This window comes from Elaeis guineensis, chromosome 4 (genome assembly GCF_000442705.2).
Source record: "Elaeis guineensis isolate ETL-2024a chromosome 4, EG11, whole genome shotgun sequence".
In the NCBI taxonomy this organism is placed as follows: domain Eukaryota; kingdom Viridiplantae; phylum Streptophyta; class Magnoliopsida; order Arecales; family Arecaceae; genus Elaeis; species Elaeis guineensis.
The window spans coordinates 18,108,137-18,128,710 of record NC_025996.2 but is presented as its reverse complement, the minus strand read 5'-3'; the positions used below and the strand labels follow the sequence as shown (position 1 = coordinate 18,128,710).

General features: G+C 37.8%; 1 protein-coding gene across 1 annotated transcript; it reads right to left on the bottom strand.

Moving 5' to 3' along the window:
• Nucleotides 1-873: 873 nt before the first annotated feature.
• Nucleotides 874-6,838, bottom strand: LOC105043601 (probable trehalose-phosphate phosphatase F). Its single transcript, XM_073255748.1, is given in 14 exon segments — nt 874-1,237; nt 1,345-1,437; nt 1,551-1,691; nt 1,793-1,870; nt 1,993-2,094; nt 2,184-2,240; nt 2,626-2,754; nt 2,888-2,959; nt 3,094-3,234; nt 3,329-3,369; nt 3,372-3,821; nt 3,891-3,993; nt 6,512-6,635; nt 6,722-6,838. Coding segments are annotated over 11 exon segments (1,167 nt in total). The 5' UTR covers nt 3,631-3,821; nt 3,891-3,993; nt 6,512-6,635; nt 6,722-6,838; the 3' UTR covers nt 874-1,183.
• Between the last annotated feature and the right edge of the window lie 13,736 nt (nt 6,839-20,574).

Genomic DNA, 20,574 nt, shown 5'->3' with positions numbered 1-20,574 from the left:
ATCATGAACGCCTGAATGCGTTTGAATTCAGGTGGTAATTGATCTGGTGAGGATGGTAAGGTGCCATAGCTAGCAATTGTGCGCTCCTGTACACTAGCATCGACGCTGTGGGATTTAAGGCTTGCTTGCTTGGGACTGGTATTCAGTGGTCGTTCTTGCTTGGGACTGGTATTCAGTGGTCGTTCACCCAAAAGAAGTTAAGCTTGTTTTATGGCCTGTAACATTTGCAACATATGGGCTGCATCTAGTAACCTAAACTTGTTTCAAAAACAGAAGTAGGGACGGCAATTATAGCTGACATATAAGATACCTGATCCAAATAGTGTAGGTTTTACTCACCCGATTAAACTCCGTATGGATATAGATTCTAGAAAAAATATTTGAAATAAATTTGGATTAGGTGCGAATAAAGATATGTGCTGCTCCCAATATGAACTAATATAACGGATTATAATTATTTTAAGATATTGGAATGATGAGTTCCCAATCAGTCCTATTTATCCGATCCGAACCATCTACTTTATTCACTCGATGTGACGTGAGTACAGGATGGATATAGGTAAGAGGGTTTTTAATTGCCACGCAGATATGAATATTGGTCATTGCCATAGGGCCAATAACAAGGCTTAATACGTTATCCTCCAACATGAGAAGCAGGCCAAAGAATAAGAAGTCGCCAATTAAATCGCACCAGTCAGCTAATTCATTTATGGAGTAAAGTTAATGGAAAGTTCATCTCCTCCTACGTGGAATGAGGAAATATTTACAAGGATGAAATATTTGCATCTCGACCAACAAAAGATTTCCTCAGTTTTTACTGGAGATGAGAAATCCAAAAAGATTTTCTCCCAAACCCTTGGAAAACATAATACATCACAAAAGAACTATCCATTAAGCTTTGAACTGTCAACAATGAATGAACAAACAAATATGCAGTACGAACTGAAGATGGGCGAATAACTTGAGAATCTACTGCCGAACAAAATAGAAGAGATTGCATAAACAGAAACGCAGGGCCCCATAAAATTATAACAAATAAAAACCAGATGCCAAGCTCTGACCGGCAGCGTGAAAATTCAGCTCCTTCACGTTTTGCCTATATATATATATATATATAACTCTTTACATTTATATATTATTTATAAACATTTATTGGAGGTGGAATTATTTGAAATTCCTCTTCTTATGATACTGTCGACTTCTTCCATCTCACCAGGGAATTCAGAAATTCCATTACCTGCAAAAAAGAATGTAGGGCATGTTAGAGATTTATTATTTTCTCTGTAAAAAAAATATAAATTCCGCCAGTTAGCAACGCAAAGTTGAACGAGAGAAAAGATATACCTCCGATGGGTCCATAAGAGAGTAAAAGGCATTGGATTCTTTTGGCACTGATGAAACCAAAATACCGTAGCCACGGTTTCTCTCCCTTAGAACCTATTAATTATGAACCATCAAGAATAATTATCCTATCCAGTGGTGGACATAATGGAAAATGCACTCCGCCAAATTATTTAGGTACGTTTCTAAATCAATCATTTTTCCTATACCTTGAATGCATCCTCGTCAGTACGGTCATCCCCAATATAAATAGGAAGCAAATCATTGCAATTGTTTACTCCAAGTGATTCAAGCAGAAATTCGACAGCTTTACCCTTGTCCCAATCAATCACAGGGCGGATCTCTAAAACCTGAACAATATGGACAACCACGGCCAAATGCGGAGATGATTAGCTTCAACAGAAACATACGAAACAAATACATACTAGTATATTGTCTTGTTATTTGTTACCTTCCGCCCACGAGTCAATCGCAAACGAGGGTAGTCCTTTAGGACATCACACACACAATGTGCAACGGCAGGCCAACTCTGGAAGCCGTAGACCAACAAAGAAAAGCTCCGATTGAGTTACGAGCCCAACAACATGCAAAATGTGATTTCAACAATAAATCAGAAAAAACATAACATTGACTCAAAAATTTAGCATTTACCTTTTCATCTACAAGGCGGTAATGTACAGAGACACAAAACTTGTTGTTCTCTACTTTAGCACCTCTTATATCTTTAACGTTCTCAACGAGGGATCTAAAAACCTATCGAGACAAATATGCACTCAGGAATCAGTCGTTCAAATTAATATGTGGTGTATGAAATGTAGCTGTCGATAACAAGGATCATGTACCTCGTCGATCATTGGTAAGAACTCACTAGCAGGCTGGAAGAGATTTACCTCCTTACCCTAGAGGGAGATAAAAAAGTCAGCAATGAATAGATGATACCAGAACTGCGATCAATTTAGGAAATATGAATTCTTAATCAAGAACAAAATACATTTATATTGATAAATCAACCTATCATTATCATCTTTTTGATTGATGACCATGATAAGGTATCTGGAAAATATTATCAGAGCAGAGATTTGGTTTGATAGTGTCTTAGATCTCCAAATCTATGATTCACACTGCGTACACAACAAAGCATCTCATAGAGTTCTAGTTTTTCAGGTCATCATAAAAGATAATTTTTAAAAAAAAATAATATAACGTTTGCACAATATGCGACAAGGGTCAAAGGAATCACGATTACTTGAAGTTGTAGCCTAAGATGTATGAGGGATTTTTCACCTGCTTGTCAGCAGACCTAATGCAGTTTGGATGGTCCCCAATGGACTCAGATTCTCTGACTGGGCCCATAATGTCCATTCCATGACTACCAGCATAATGCAATTCAGTTAGTCCAACGAATTCATACACCTGAAGAATATCCACAAAACAATGAAAGAATACAGGCCTGTTAAAAGCTTTCAGATTGAACAGGCAACTCAATTTAATGCTCACAGAAGTATGAGAAAAACATCGAATAAAAAAGAAAACCAAGTTGCATTACCTTATCACGACTCCTTCCACTAATAATTGCCGTTGGAAAATATTTTGCAACATTTTTAACAGCGGTACGCATCTGAAAATAAAGACACAGTTACAATGACAAATAATTGCAACTCAAGCACCAGAAAGAAGAAAAGTATAGATATATTAACAAATTAACTATTACTGAATTAGCCATGCAATAATTTCAGTAGGAAATCAGCTTACCGCACTAGGCATATAAGCATGGTCAGGGTTGTCCACAATAGGTGAAAGAGTTCCATCATAATCCAAAAACAACGCAATCTTCTTGCCTTTGGCAAAGGCTGTGATCTGTTCTAGTGCATTTAATGCTGACGGGTATTTCAACTGCAAACAGAGTTTAGTTCCATAAGCTGTTATATGCATGGGTTTATATAGATTATACTCAAGATATTTCTATATTCACGAGCAATAAACATACCATCCAGGTATGATACGCAACCTCTTGTTCAACTGATACAACTCAGAGCTGAAATCCTTGTTTAACTTTCTGCAAGGAGGTGATGAAGATTTCATGGCATCTAGCCAACCACCATGACGGACATCATCGAGCTTACTGGGTATGGGCTTTTTTCTGGAAATTGTGAAATGCATACTAGAAGAAGGATATGCAGGTCCTTGAGGTGAATATGGTATAATATTAGAAGGCAATCCTAATCTTGAGTTGTTTACAGGCACTGGGTCAGTCAGAACAGGGGAACTATGGTTTGGCTTCAAATCCATTCAATCCAGACCACTGCCCATATTATGCTCAACAGAGGAATGATATCTAACAGCTAGCACAGAAGCTAATAAATCGCCTTCTATGCTCCTATTATTTAACCAACCCTTTTGTCAATGAAAAACCACCTCTTTAGCGTCTTCTTGTCACTGCAGTTGTGAGTGCAGTCCATTAATCGAGGGCTTCCTGAAAGCTGATGTCCAAAACGTTGTTATAATCAAATAAAAGCTACATAAAAATCTAAGATCAACTGAAGATATACCTTCTCATTTCCAGAACAAAAGAGCATTTAGATCATGCAATCAAACATCTGAGTAGGAAGTGGTCTAGAAAAGTCTACCACTTTGACCAGATGAAATTATTGCCTGCATATATTGGAAAAGAAGAACAGACGTAAGCCACTGGACATAGATGAGTACAAATATCTATGGGGAGAAAACAGGAGCAAAGTGATGCTAGAATGCTATTGGGAATCTTTATCCAATATTGAAGAAAATATATATGTTTTGAGATACCAGAAACGTAGAACCAGAGAAGTGTTATAATAATAATCCTCAAGTGAAAAAAAAATAGGAAATATTTCATAATCAAGATATCCATCTTAACTAAAAATACCAACATACTAACTGAAAATAAGAAAAATCCCTTGAATGCCATTACCAGCAGGAATTATCACAAACAACGAAAAAAAGTTGCTCACCAAACATAGGATTTATGAATCATACAGCTGAAGTTTGCCTTCCCTAGCACACAATCACAGCTCAAAGAAGTAAATTTTTCACATGTACCTCTAAAGTATTTTTTTTTTCAAAATTAACATAAATCTTCCAAGGTAAAAGAAACTTATTGTTCCAATAAATCTATTTGTACATTTGACGGCTTCCTTTTAACCTATTAACATAGGTCCTCATATATAAGCAGACCCAAAACAAAAAAAGAAATGCAACATAAAAAAAGCTTTTAGGGGGGGAAGAAAACCAATCGTCCTTCTAATATTATGTTTCGTTTTCAGTAATATAGTGAGTGAAATGTACAAATTCCACGGCAACCAATCAATATTTAGAGTCAAACGCCTAAGAAGTGCGGAAGGACACATGATCGTCTTATAATAATGGGGCTTGGTACTAGAGAGCTGCTATTACAAATCTAATGCTCAATCCAGAAAAATTAACGTAGACTAACAAACCATTTCACTAATTTATAATTATACATCAAGCTCGTTGTCAGAATGCAGGTAAGAGCTGTGAATAAAAACTTTATTAATCTGCATGTGGCAAACCAAGGTCACTGCACTCTTCCGGTGATGCATAATGGGAACACCCGCTCTATGGCATCACTTAAATGCCCATACACCTTGACCCCAAAAATATATATATATGAAAGACAACTCAATTTTAAAGAAAGTTCTCTTATATTGATATAATGAGATGAACAACTTAGCTTCAGATCATCTGGATCCGAGACCATCAAAAAATAAAAGCATGTGAATATATTCTTAAAAAAACGCAAAATAAAGAGGCCATGCTATAATGAACATTAGATGCCAAGCTACTGCACCTAACTAAATCAAATCATCTCCACAATAGTTTATCACACCCCTCATGAAAATGGTGATCGGACGCAACTAAAAATGATTAAAATGACACGGGAATATAATTGGGCGCCTTGAGGAAAAAAAAAAAAAAAAAAAAAAAAAAAAAAAAAAAATATATATATATATATATATATATATATATATATATATATATATATATATATATATATATATAATTGATTGATCGCTAACATGACAGCCGTCATGAGATGGTACACATTCAAACAAATCCTTCAGAGAGAGAGAGCACATCCTCAGGTGTGAGAAAAACTGGACTATATTCATTCGTACACCATAGGCCACGTCCAAGAAAGGTAAATCACGTCCAAGAAAACCACATAAAATCAATTGAATTGCAACAATGGTAAAAAGAGACGGCTGGAAACGGTGGGACATGCCAAGAAGGCCCACATCACATGTGATAAAGAAAGATGTAACAGAACGATCAACAACGGCCGAAACAAACAACTTTCGTTAAATACGCAAGTAAAACACATTACCAAACGACTTAACAAAGGGTACGGATGATGACCGGGGACCACCCCCCACCCCCCCCCACAGCCACAAGAAATAATAATCTATATATAAAAACGAAAGCATTGCCAAAGCTGTAATATTTCAGCCGATTTATATTTTTCTAACCGTTTGTTTTTGGGACACTGGGGTTCCATCAGGGGACACAGATTGGGACCGAAGTGGGGACGGTGGGGGGAGGGACGGTGGGGCTCCCCCCCTCTTTCGCCCATTAAACGTATATAGCCCCATTACGAGAGATGCAAGGAAACTAAACGCGACAACGCGAGCGCTAGACAACGCTCCGATCCGTATACAGCAAGAGCTGCAAGACGATCGACTTTTTTCGGCAATCATAGACTCTGCAAAGTACCCCAGATTTCACATAATCAACCAAGGCCTCGCATCCGATCGTAATAAAGAAAAGCGCGGAAAAAGAGATCGAGTAAGAGACAACAAATATTAAGATCTCACCACTTGGATCCAAACAAGACATCAGATTGATCAAATCAAGAACCCATCAAACAAACAAGAAAAACTCTCATTAAAGGGAGAAAAGGAAATCAAAGCAATGTCAGATCATCCAAACAAACTATCATAGGTTAGATCGATGAAAGAAACAATCGACAATTGAAGAAAATACTGAAGATTCGAAAAAGAAATCAAGAAAATGACATGATTCCGAACCTACCGCACTAAAGACCGAAGCCATCGCCGGTGGATAGGACAGAGAGAGAAAGAGAGAGAGAAGAGAAGAAAATAAGGTCGCAGAATACCTGATCGAGAATCCAACCGGATAGACACCAGCTTATTCCCACGGCATCGAGATCGAACGCTATCGGATTCTTGTGATGCGGCAGGACGGCGAGAGATTGGGCGAGCTCGGAGCAAATCCGAACCCTGGAAAGAAAGAATCAAATCAGCGAAGAGAATAAGGAGGCTAGGCAAAGAGAGAGAGAGAGAGAGAGAGGAAGAAAGGGAGGAACCGGTCAAGAGGGAGGGAAGGGGTCGTAACGAACCCCAGAGACTTGCGGCGGAGAGCGAGGGCGACTTCAACGCAAGATTAGGGAGAGAAAGAAGGGAGAGGAGAAAGGAGTGAAAGGCGAGGCGTTGTATTTATAGAGTTTTGCCGCGCAGGAGCAGGAGACGTGCTTCAGAAGGTAACCGGTTGTTGATTTAGGAAACACGGGGAATCACACACGCCAAAAATATAATATCAGAAAATCTGGAAATTTAAGCCCCCGCCAACTCCAATGACTCTATATTCACTTAAGTTAACGTGACCAGATAACGTGGCGAATTTGTTGACCTCACATATCAATGGTGACGTAGTTAGGGAAATAGTGGGGCCAAAACTATTGGTGTTATCAGACGTGGCGCCAGCAAGTGTTGCCTTTTTTAGTTCCCGAGGAAATCGCCGGTGACGTCCCGGAGCACACGGAAAATCCGCGTAGTTTTTTTTTTTTCGGGGAAATTAATTAGCAAGAAGCCCCTCCCCTGGTCTCGATTCGTGCACCAACGCCTCGCTGGTACATACCGACACGTGGCTCTCCCTCTCAGCAACCTGTAGACTGACACCCGTGGGGTCGGGGGCTTCGGTGTTAGACTCGTGGCACCGTTCTGGACGCACGGGCCCTCACGTAATGGTGGAAAAACGGACCCGGCAGTCGGCCCTCGGTTGTCTAATTTTAATCATTTTTTATTTGAGATAGAAAAAGTTGATCAACCGAGAGACCCGCACGTGCCGGTGATGTCACGTGCGGGGATCGGAGGGCGTGTCAATCACCTCAAAGCTCGTGCCGTGGGGCCTGGTGGGCCCGGCCGCGCTGGCCGCGACGTGGCCATCCAAAGGCGAAGGAAAGGTCGTAGAAAGTTAAGGGGGTCAACTCGGGCAGTTTCCTTGGACCCAACCGGTAACTCCTCCACTTTCTTCCAGAAAGGGAGAACAAGAGTAGGCTCCCAACAGTGTCCTTAAACTACCAAATCTTCTAAAAGCTAGTTGGATTTTTCTGGCTGCTGTTCTCCAGTAAGCTCTCTATTTTTTTTTTGGTAAGAAAGTAAGCTCTCTATTTTAATTGGGGTCCGAAAAGCTACGTCAAAGCATTATTTACACGGCAATAGAGTATTCTTCCCCGGAACAGGGCCGCGGGGCTGGCAATGGACTTGGAACAGTATCTAAAGCAGGGCGCAACAGGGGGAGATTGAGGGTGGTAGAAATCTACCAGGAGTTCACACTTCAAAGCTTTAGCAGGGCATAAGAGGCGAAGGGAAAAGTTAATAGTACTAAAGAGAATAAAAATTATCTGCACGTGCACAGAATATCGTGTGAAGCAGTTTTTTGTTTTTTTTTGTTTTTGGTTATGTGTTCTATCACATCCATTTTAAAACAGAAACCAAATAATTATAATAGGATATAACTTATTTTGTTAGTGAGTTCGTCCATCTTGTGACGTTTAAGAAATAAAAAAGAAAGAAAAAACACATGAAACATTGTTCGTGAAGCCCTCTACTCGTCGAGCCACCGTCATTCTTTCTTTGTCCGTCAGTGAGACTTTTCTCCTACTCCTCGAGTCATTTTTCTTTCTCTAAATATTTTTCATCACAAATACGTAAGTCTAAGATATCTATTATATGATCAAGGACTACATATCGATGAATATCATATTTTAAAAATTATTGTAATGATTTATTTGAAAATACATATTAAAAGCTTACAATATCAAAAAGCAGTCAAAATATATCATCTAGATATGCACTATATACAGATGAATATGATACTAGAAACTTTGTATTAATTTGCACGTAGAGGTATGTATTATGTTGCTAATGAGTATATATTAAAAAATATAAAATATATATTAGAAATTCATCGAGTATTTATTACCTAGAAATATACCACACATGTGAATAAATCTGATATTCTAAAAATCATATATTAATTTATTTAGAAGCATATGTGAGTTATTAAATAATTAATTTATTAGATGTGTATCATCTATTTATATACTATATAATGATGAATACAATCTACAGCCATAGGAGGGAAGGGACTCGATATTTTTGAAGAGGATAAAGAAACTCGAAAAGGAGAAAGAAGGCCTTACGAATGGAGGAGGACGAATATCTTGTTGAGAGAAAAAGGAATATTTTGCGGATACAAATAGACAACTTGATAGATGATGTTTCACGCATTTTCTTTTTTAAATCACATAATGGATGAGCTTTATTATTAGAAGTTCCATTCTACTTTGACCCCATACCATAGGACAAATAGCAGGAAAAGAAAGATGATCTCCACCGTGCATTAGAGAGTTTTTGTTCTTTTAAAGAGACATGCTGAAGGGAAGTACAGGACGTTTTATTTCCGGTTCCCACCGAGATCGAGAGGGACTTTTAGGCGGAAGAAGGTCGGTTGGGGGGTTATTCAAATGGAAACTTGGCAAGGAAAGAGTGGGTCCGACTGAACCTTTTGGCTGGTATAGATGTCGGTGATGCCTCAGACGTGGAAAAATGGGATTTATCAGGCTGGGATCTGTTAAACCAACAGGGGAGGATACCTTCTCGACTTTAGGAAGAGTGATGGAAAGGTGGGCATGACTTTAAGCTCCCTTCCGTATTAAAATGTGGTTGTGTTGCAATCATAGACTGGAAGAGGTCGCAGGCATAAGCAATTGTCACATTAATAGGGAAATAAAATTTTCAACCAAACACCTTTCTCAGGTTAATTACCTGATTAGTTGGTAGGACATCATAATATTGTGCGACAAGTGTTCGATCAGCAATGACGACGTTGTTAACAAATAAGTACGATTCTTTTGATTAGTATATTCCGTGGATATTTGCCTATATTGTGGATGTGGATGTGCTAAGAATAAGTATTTCCTCTTCCAGCCATTCATATGGAGCTATGGACATCAAATCATTCTTCTTTTCCCCAAAAAAAAAAAAAGTCTTTGGCATATGATAGAACGAACTGATATTTTTTTAATATTCTTTTGCTTGTCAATAAAGGCAAGGCATGTAAAGTTTGAGAGATTTGCCAGTTTTCTCTACCTTGAAATGCAAAGATCACGAGGAGGAGATCAAGGAAATGGTCAAGACTCTCAAGGGCATTACAGGAACAATGTAGACGTTCCTTTCTTTCACTATTCTTGCGCAATTTAAGATGGTAAACAAAATGTCCTGATGGTAGCTGGCCCAAATGTCATGCCATCTGGTCAATGGCGACGAGCCAATAATGATCTAGCCTAGAATTATCGTTGCACATTCAAATACAGAAAATATCCATTCTAAAATTAGAAAAAAAAATCACGGGATAAAATTTTTATGATCGGATCGATCATAAAAGAAATTATATCAGACCATCATCGCCTGCTACATCTTCGAAGCATGCTGCGCGTGCTTAACGAAGCATACTACAGATACTACGCATGTGCATTAAAATACTAAAAAATAAGAATGGATAAATCTAGGAGTATTTGAACAGTTTTGATAAATATCATATTATTCTCTAAGATTTATCATTCTTATTTTCTTAGTATTTTAACGCACCGCGTAAGCGCATGTGGTGTGCTTTGGAGATGTGGCAGACCATGACAGTTCAATTATAATTTTTTCATGATCGATCCGATTATAGAAGTTTTATTTAAAACTATATCTGTTGAACCTAATCAATTTTAGCTATGTATTGATCTCATGGATGTTTTTAATTTTTGGTAAATAGATCTCATGGATATTTACATGGATATGGAAAGTGATAAGTTATCTTAACAACATGAATATCTATGCTAGTCTAGGTGATGGCATGGTAGATGGATGAGGGTGAATGGGTGTTAATTAGACATGTCTGATAATGACATGCTATCTTTAGTCCAGGGCCATCCGCCCAAGGAGGGCATATATCTAGGAGAAAGAGACATGCTAGCTTTCAACTTAGAATATATACACAGTGGATGCTAAGACAAGATTTTGATAATATACATTAAGGTGAAGAAGTTGAAGTGTTGGGTTTTGTTGCAAAATCAAATTGTTATCTCCATATTTTTGTTGAATGCAATTTATCAAATATTTGATGCTATGAGAGATGGTCTTTTATTTGCAGCTGAAATTATTGAGATAATATTATAGATACCTTGATTTCACCAAAATCTAATATATATATATATATATAGAAAGTGAGAGAAAGTTTATGAATAATTGAGACTATCCATGTAAGCAACCATTTTTTATCTATAAATATCATCGGAGAAAATTAACATTCCGTAGGCTATGTATCCAAGCTCTTCTTCCAAATAATTTTAATTTTTAATAAAAAATATTAAATTCAAACATTATATTATTAAAAAATATATTAAATATTATTTATGTAAATTAAATGATATTATTAAAGTATGAAGTTCATTCATATATATATATAGTTGAGAATATGAATTAATATTAATATTCTAGATAAATGTTATTTTTTGATTTATAAATAATTTTTTGATAAAAAAATTAGCTCTGGAATCCATATGCAATGTGTGGGTTTAAAACTAGTTATAGTATAAAGGAGAGGGAGATGAGGCAGTAAAGGTGCTAGGAGGTCGCTTTATCTTTATTGCTACTCACCGGAAAGGAGTCAGAACTTTCTTTTTGCACTTCAAAAAATTTTTCCTTGGCTATTTGCATGTTTTTTTGATGTTAAGTTTATCTAACATGGGCATAAAATCCAGATAATATTAAAATATAATAAAACTTAAATTTATTTATCAACTTCTGACATGGCAATATATAAATATCATCCGTTTACATCGCACATATTAATTTATTCCTCCAGGTGAAAGCTACACAAGAGTTGGTGATGTTCATCAATTTCCAATTTTTACGGAGTGGAATTCTCTTCAAATGCCCCTTGACTTTCCCGTTCTCATGTTTTCATTGTCCTATGGAATATGAATGTATGGTGAAGTACTATATAATTAACAAAACTTTAATATACCTCTCCAACTTTGATTATGGCAAAATTCAAACCTACAAGGCCAGTCCTTTTAAAGGGCATTTATTAACTTGATCCTCTATGTGAATGCAACTTGAGGGCTGCTAATATTTTATCCAACGTAGCTTTTTCAGAGTGGGATGCTGTTCATGTACCCTTTGACTTGGCATTCATATGCGTCTATTTTCAAGAGGGATTACTTATATAGGAACACTTTTATATGTGTTAGAGGTGATTTGTACTAATCGAAAAATGAGACAAGTAGAAGATCCAAACAAGTTCGGAAACTTGCCCAAACCATCTATCGATCGAAATCTGAGTGGTACTATCAGTCTCTTGATCTCGATCGTCGATCTAATTTCAACCGCTGATCCTAATTTTCAACACCAGAGAGACATCTCTGCTAGCCTATATCGTTGGTCAATCCGAAGTCTCCATGTCGGATCCGATCTGATCTCAAAATTTCGCACTTCTTTTCAAATTCAAATGACCATAACATGACAACTGACTACAGAGCAGATAAGGAAGAAGTAATGGACATATCTCATCCGATAAGTCAGAGCTAACCATTTGAAGCCAGCATTCCCAACGAGATAAGAGATAACAAATATATCTCTTCCTATAAAGTACAAAAAAATAGGCGAATCTCGTCAAATAAAGTAAGGCTAACCGTTTGATTCTCCTTTCTTCTCATGACTTTTTAGCCTCGTCTATAAATAAAGGTCCACAGAGGACTTCCAAAGTTATGAAAATCTCTTCTCTTCCAACACGTTCACTCCTTCCCATATGTGCTAGAGATTGATTTGAGTATTGAAAAATTCCTACTGAAACTAATTCCAATCGAGGACTTTTCTTGTATGTCTTGCAGCCATCGTTTAGTCGTCGCCGACCTGCAGTCATTGCCAAGCTCTACTAAATCTGATCTCAAGATGGATTTTTATTGCAACAATATGATATGCATGTGGTGAGGCACCACTCAATTTAGATTAAAGATATTAGAAAAGCAATTATGATCTAAAAATTTATGAAAGGCGTTATTGGAAGTGAATTGTATTCATGCCTAATATTATTGAGATTCATATAATTTTTATGGATGCAATTTTATCTTGTGTTTTTGTCAAGTTCTTTTTTGTTTCTTTTTAAAAATTATAATAGGAAAACTACTTTTGATGTTCAAACCTTGAATCTCTTCCTAATACATGTAGTGTAAGAAGGATCATCTTATTGTGATAACATGAATTTCCCTAAGTTTTAAGATTCATTCTAGATACTCCATCATATGCAGAAAAGAAGGCCAACACAATGCAATTAAATTTTTTGATTTCATTATCTCAATAGAAATGTGGGTTGATCATTCCTTCTTTGTTCAACTAAAAAATTAAGTGTTTTTGACAAAACCAGATAATAACCTCCAATATTCTTGAAAATAGACATCCAAATCTTTTATGAGACCAAAACCATGAAACTTAAAAAATTAAATTGAAGTACACTTCGTTAGGAAAGTAATAATCTTTTATTACTCAATTGCATAAAATAAAGCAATTAAATTTCAAATGCATAGAACTTTTCAATCTATCAAAAATCCTGTTACAGTGGTATCATGGATGTCTCGAATTTACAGCTTTATGGACTATGACTATGCTGTGAAGAGCTACCTTTATATGAGTTGAGCTAATCCGGATATGAGTTTAGTTGACCATGATATGAGCTTTTCTATACTGATATGAGGTATCCTGAGTATTTATGCTGATATGAGCTGAGATCAAAAGCAATAAATATCCCTATGTGGAGAGTACATGGAGGCAGACTAAAATCTCTCCTGATTGACAACCTATGTAATTAATAGGTGGGATCCTCATCTGCCATGAGATAACACCACTCATTCAACAAAGCTAAAAGATCAGACATGAACTTCGAGGTTATTCAAAAGGGATATTCAAATCTTCCATTCAATATGCTACCAGTAACGATCTCCTCACTTTACGGGAGCGATTAAGAGCTGAATTATCTAGTCCAGTTTGACATATCTAAGGTCCGGCAATTTCGAGATCGTGCAATCTCACAGCTAACGATCCAGCTGTCCGGCATCTTTCTATATAAACAATCAGAGCGCCGAGGATCCAGGTAAGTTCAATTGAATTCCTCTTAGAGAACCCATTGCTGCTCTTTTTTCTCTATTTTTTCGATTCGAATGTCGGAGGGTCCTCGCTAGAGCCACAACCTCTGATTTGAAACTTATTTTGTAGGTGACTCTAGTATTGCCATACGAGATTTTCAAATGTCCATCTTCTATTCTAACTAACTTAAGTAGCAACAAACCCAAAAGCAGAAGAAGCATAGGATAGTTGCATCATACTTGAAAGAAGAAGAAGAAGAAGAAGAAGAAGAAGCTGCAGATCGATAGTTACATCACGAGTAACCACTTAGCACATGTCCACGCCCTAGTGATTCTTACTTCCACGTAACCCATAGCATTTGTTAGGTTTTAGACCAAAATCTCACTAAAATAATATATAAATCAACAAAATGCGTTTGAATTACTACTAACTTCCAACGGACACACGTGCAAAACTCCAAACCTCCCATGTCCATCATGTGATGTAACATCCGCCGTCCACGCTTGACGCTACCTGAAACTACTAATAAAGAAAAAGAAAGAGCTGCTTCCGGTCTACATGGGATAAAAAGACAAAAGAACTGGTGATTAAAGTCACTAAACCGTTCCATTTTGTGAGATTAAATACGGGTGCCGTTCTACCAAAAAATAAAAATAAAAATAAAAAATACGGGTGCCGTTGTATCAACGCCCGACAACTGGCGACGTATGGAGTGAGGCGACCTCGGATCCACCTCGGATCCACGAGGCCAGCTTGTCGTCGACCACGGCTCGACAAGACCCGCCGGGTCCCACCGCTCACTCGTCTTGTCTCCAAGTGTCCCGGTGCTCGAGCCAATCATCGGACCCTACCGCCGTGTACGGCGCCTACGTGGCGCGCTGGGCCCACCCCACCGTTGCCTCGCGCACGTCCAACTAACTAACTACCCCGCGACCACCCAGCTTTAGCTGTCGCGATGACGTGGCAGCGACGCCGCACCCTCTTGACTCCGTGCTGACGAGGACCAACGCCAGGTCGACTACCACCTAAAAAAGTCGTCGATTCCCCCTCCAACTCCAAACGCGCCTATGATTACAATTAGGAGGAAGAATTGACTCCGGTTACGGTCCCCTCAGGTGACAATTACCCCAAAGTATGCGGTGCGATGATTCTCTTGAGTCGTCTTCAAGAATCGCTTTGGGTCAAGTCCACCGACAAAGGCCTGCAACTGCTGAAGGGAAGCTTCATGGAAGTGTCTGTAAAATTTGCCGCTGAGAGCTCCATAAGACCTTAAGCAAACATTGATGACCATGATTGAATCAATGACCTTAAGCTTGACAAGGCCTTGCAGACTCGTCGCCAATGATGCAGCAACAACCCGCGGTGAGTCCCATGGATGTGTGATACTTGGAACTTAGTTTCGAGACATTGTGGTTGGAAGTATTGATCAGTGATGGTACTTGGAACTAATTTGATTGCACCGATAATTCGGTGCACATTCAATTAGTAGGTGTGCCTAATAGTGTTGGCAAGTGCGCACATTGCGTTCCAAGCATCTTCAAGGGATTGGTTGTCGAAAGTTTCAGTCATTGCCAACTCATGGAGGAGTCATAAAGCACATGGGAGCACCATGTAGTCATGGTGTTAGTTTGCGATTAATGATCTTTTTATTGAATCATGTAGTTAGATCATGAGGAGTTAATTTAACACATTACCATCATTTTGTGAAAATCTTAATGTAAACACCAATTACCCATGGCATACAAGCCAAAAAGATACACCTTGGTCCATGGAAGTATGCATTAATTTAACAAAGATTCACACTCATTCAACAAAATGTGGATTAGTGTTGTTGCAGATTACCTTACCAGCTCGGATTGATTTAGCTGGAGTTGGACGACGACTACAAGATGGTGACGACTGAACGTGCAAAATAAATTTTTGACCGAAGTTGATTTCGATGAGAATCCTCCAATATTCAAGTCAGAAATCTAAAACAGATGGAAATATATGAGTATATATTGAAGAGAAGAGATGACATACTTTGGGATCCCCTATGGATCTTTATAGATAGACATTAAGGTGCCGTGATAAAGAAGGAGAATCAGGCTGTTATTCCTTATCTCATTGGGGATGATACGTTCATTATCTCCCACTTTATCTGGCAATATATCATATGTTTATTATTTTCTTTCTTATCTGCTCACGACAAGTTGTCACATCGATTTTTAGATTTTTCTAGCTTGGGTCGACCAGCATTAAGATTAGATAGGGCTCAGCTTCCCTATGCATCGGTTTTAACCAAGAAAAATATTGCTGTAAATTTTTGGCTTGACCAGCTTAGCTAGAGTTGGGCAGCGATCAATAAGGTGATGATGATCGAATATGTAAAATAAGTCCCTGATCGGGATTGACTCCAGCAGGAATCCTCTGACATTCAAGTTAGAAACTTGTAGAATAAATGGTAAGAAACGCATAAGAGAGAGATTATGTACCTGGATGTCTTCTAATTATCTCTATTTATACATCAAGGCGAGAGCCGTAAAAAGGAAGAGTTGTGGAAGGCTATTGCAGCTTCTTTAGGCACATTATTTCGAAAATTTTCACCATATTTTTTGAGATTTAGTGGTTGTGGTTGCCTTATCCGACCCGTAGCCAGCTGCTCCCAGCAATCTCATAGTTTGAAGGGATATGCGAAGTCTCCTGATCAACCCTTTCAAATTTATCGATCAAAATAGAGATCGATTGAAGTAAAGATTTATGATTGAAACATAATGATTATTGGAGATAGGGGTTGGTAGTCGATGCACAGACCAACAGCCGAAGTATGGGTCAGCAGCCGATTTTTGGATCGATTGCGATCAATGTTAGTTAGTGTCTTCGGTCCGGCACTACCTATGACAGAAAGAATTTTCTACCCCCTATCAATTAATATACTGGTTATTTGTAACAGGAGAGTTAGGAAAATTAGCCTGGTGGTTTTCCCTGTTTATTTAGTGACTGAACTGACCTCATTTGAGACGATGGGATGGTAAGCAACGACAATGAAGATTAATTTTAAGAAATGGCTGCTGCTATGCACCATCACAATAATTGGCAGACCAACTGCAGTGCACTTGTCCAAAATAATTTTTTTCCTATTTATGGTATCTAGATAATTCGAAGATAAAAAAAATAGATATTTTTCCTTTGCAGAAATGAGCGATGGTGGAGACAAATCACCAGTACACTGATGCTTCACCCTCCTAATGTGGACAAAAGATAAGTACCGCACTTACAAGACATGTTAGCTAACATGGTGAGGATCTACAAGCCTTGTGACTCATAACGTAATAATTTGTACCATAAAGATAGATGACCGGTAGAGTATCCTATGCTTCTAACTTTAGAGATGGAATTGTTTCCCGTCCCCATAACGCGAACAAGGACCAACGAAAAATTACAGGAAGGCATGGTAAGACCCACAAGAAAAAAGTGGCTCGTGCGGACCTACAAACCGTTCGTACCATGAACAGTCATAACTGAAACATTAAGATATGCCGTCATTTCAAGGATGACCTACATCACTCAAATTTTTGTCTGCAAACAAAAACAAAAAATATTAAAAGATATTACAAATATGAAGAACTAGAAGAAGTACTAAAAAATGTCGACAATCATACTTAATGTCCTGCAAACCATATTAATATTACTTGGTGAAGATATGATATCTAAGATATTATGCACTCAAATGTGACGATCCAAATCTACACGAAGAAAGTAAATAAGACCAACTCTAATGCCATCGATGGTCCATATAAAAATATTTAAGGCCCATATATTAATAATTATAAATTAAACTTATTTTGATATTATTTATAATAATCAAAGATCTCACTTAAATGATTAATAAAAAATATTATTTAATTTTTTAAATTTTATATAAATGCTCATGATCTATCCATTGTATAATTGATATGGAACTAAAGCCTTCACAATATAATTATAGATGATATAAATAAATAATGATTTTATATAGCTGCTTTTTTATTGTCCATCAAGGGCTCATAAAGATGTTGAGAGATTAAATATTAGGATTTGACATCTCGAGATTCGATTTATATTGAGCCCACAGCGAGGTTCGTGACGAAAAACGGAATCCAACAAGATCAAGATCATCTCAAACGGAGCTCGGACTGAGAAGATATGTGTGAGAGAAGTCTACACGAAATCCGGAGTGGTGGAGGACCGCCGGTGGGCCGGCGGAGCGACGACGGTGCGGCTGCGTGAGGTGTGGCACGGTCCAGGCACGACTGCATAGGGCTCAGGGGTCCCTGGGCCCAGACGCGTGGGGAGTGGCTCAGGCCCAGGCGTGCGAACACGCGGGCCAGCCCAGGCCCAGCACGCTGCGCTGGGAGCCTGTTGCCCGATCCACAATGGATCGGATGGTGCACAGGGAGGTCCGTGGGCTACATGGGTATTTCTCATGGTCTACGGTACTGTTTCATGGACCGACGCACGATTGGAGGGTGTGGGTTGATCCCCGTGTTGATTCGACGGCTCAGAAATTTTTCTGAATGTTGTTTGGGTCTGATTAGGACTCTTAACCCTAATCTAACATGGATTTAAGCCTTTTTAAGGCTGATCTGGTGAATAGAGGACGTTGGTAGCGCGGCGTGATTTTGGTGCCATGCAAACGGCTTCATGCAGACCCAGAAAAATCGAGAACTCGTGAGAGAGGTGATGCGGTGCTGAAGAGAGGAGCAGGGAAGTTTCTGGACAGCAGACAGCGATTGTTTCAGAAATTCAAAGGGTTCTATCAGAGAGATAGCTTTTGTGAGGAAAAATTTTTTGTGAAGAAAAAATTGAATATACGAAGGTTGGGGATGAGATCTTCTTTTGTAATATTTTTTTTTCATAGTAAAATTTACATGTCTTGTAAAGATAAATTTTTTTTATTAATTTATATATTTAATTAATTAATTATTTTTTTTATTATATCATATGATATTAAAAAAAATTTAAAAAATAATGTACCGATCAAACATCCATCCATTGTTAAAGTCTTCACAACATAATTATGGATGATATAAACTGGGGCTCATAAAAATGTTGAGGGTCGGTTGTGCATCCCCGTTGGCGATGTTAAATCATCCGATGTACGTGAACAATGTGAACTCTTTTTGTCTTATACAAAAACGGGCACAACATGATTATTTTAATCAAACTTACAAAACACACACATGCGCGCATGCGCAGAGAGAGAGAGAGAGAGAGATTTTGTTTATTGTGATATGACTATGAGTTGAGGTAATTCTACTATTTACATAAATACTGAAAATATTAAAAAAAATAACCAATGCAAGGGCACCATTGGTGATCTGTTATATTTATATGTAATTTTCTTTTTTCTTTTTTTTGAAAACAAGTTCATATCTAATTTCGATATAAGATGGAGATGGGGTAAAATCTAGGTTCACAATTTATCTTCTGCTCAAGGTTCTCAACTAGTACGATTGTTCAAAGCTCTGCTTCTTCTCTGATTCTGTAGGGAGAATGTTGTGCTCGCATCTAACTTTTTCTTTTTTTTTTTTTTTTTCTGTACAGAAATATCAATATCAAATCCAACAGATGAAGAACACCAGCATGTGACGTTGCTTCCCATGACGACAATAGTTGCAGTCGTGTCGAGGGCTCTGCTCTTCTTATTTATGAGAGAAATGGTAAAAGACGCACTCTGTTTCCGTGTCACAAAATATGGATGAAACAAGCTCCTGTCCCTGTCTAAGATTAAAGGATACGAGTTGGAAAGAATAACAACAGAAAAATCGAAAAACAAAAACAAGACGAGAGACAAAGCTGGGAAGACCATGCGTTGAAGGCCTTCTTGTTTTTGAGTTGGTGTATCCTGACGAGATAATTTTGATTTTAAGTATCTATGATAACATTTAATAAGATTTCATTAGGAACTAGAAAGCACCTTAGCATTTTAAGGACCACAGGTCCAAAGAGGTGTTTGGTTCATAATCAAAATCGAAATAAAAATGAGAATCAGAATGGTTTGAAATCGAAATGGTCAAATCTTCTAAAATATTTGATCCGTGATTGAAATAAGAGTTGGAATCGAAATTGAAATGAAAATTTGAATTCATAGAAAAAAATAAGGATTGAGTTCTATATAGACTGAGTTATTTTTATTTTATTTTGAAATCAAAATCGAAATGAGGTCCTTCCAATCAAATGATTAGAATGAAAGTCATCTATTTTGATTTTGATTCTAGATTTTTATATTTTTTAATCAAATATTTTTTAAAATATTAGAATCCTGTGCCGCAGTCAAAGAATGAAGTTAGTTTCTAACCTCCCAGGACTCCGATCTCGAGGGAGGATGAAAATAATTGTATGAAGGTTTGAAGGGTACCTTCAATCAATAAAAACTGTGGTACAAAGTGCACGGAAGACCTTAACCGCGCCTCACGGAGTGCCGGGATTGTCGGGGACTGTTATTTTCGTTGCTATTACGGCAGGCTTGGTTATTATAGGTGGGGACTGCTGCATTGTTTTTCACAGAGGAACATGAACCCATGAAGCCATTAGAAAACATTGGATCCTCTTATTTCTTACAGCTAGTCTGGGGGATTGCACTTCTTTTTATATCCCAAAAACACGTGATATCTGGCATCATTCCCTGGCTCATAAACCGGACCAGTCCCCTCTCAAAATGGAATTAAGGTTACATTTTCTGGCTCATAAACTGGACTCTCCAAATGAAATTAAGGATATATTTAGC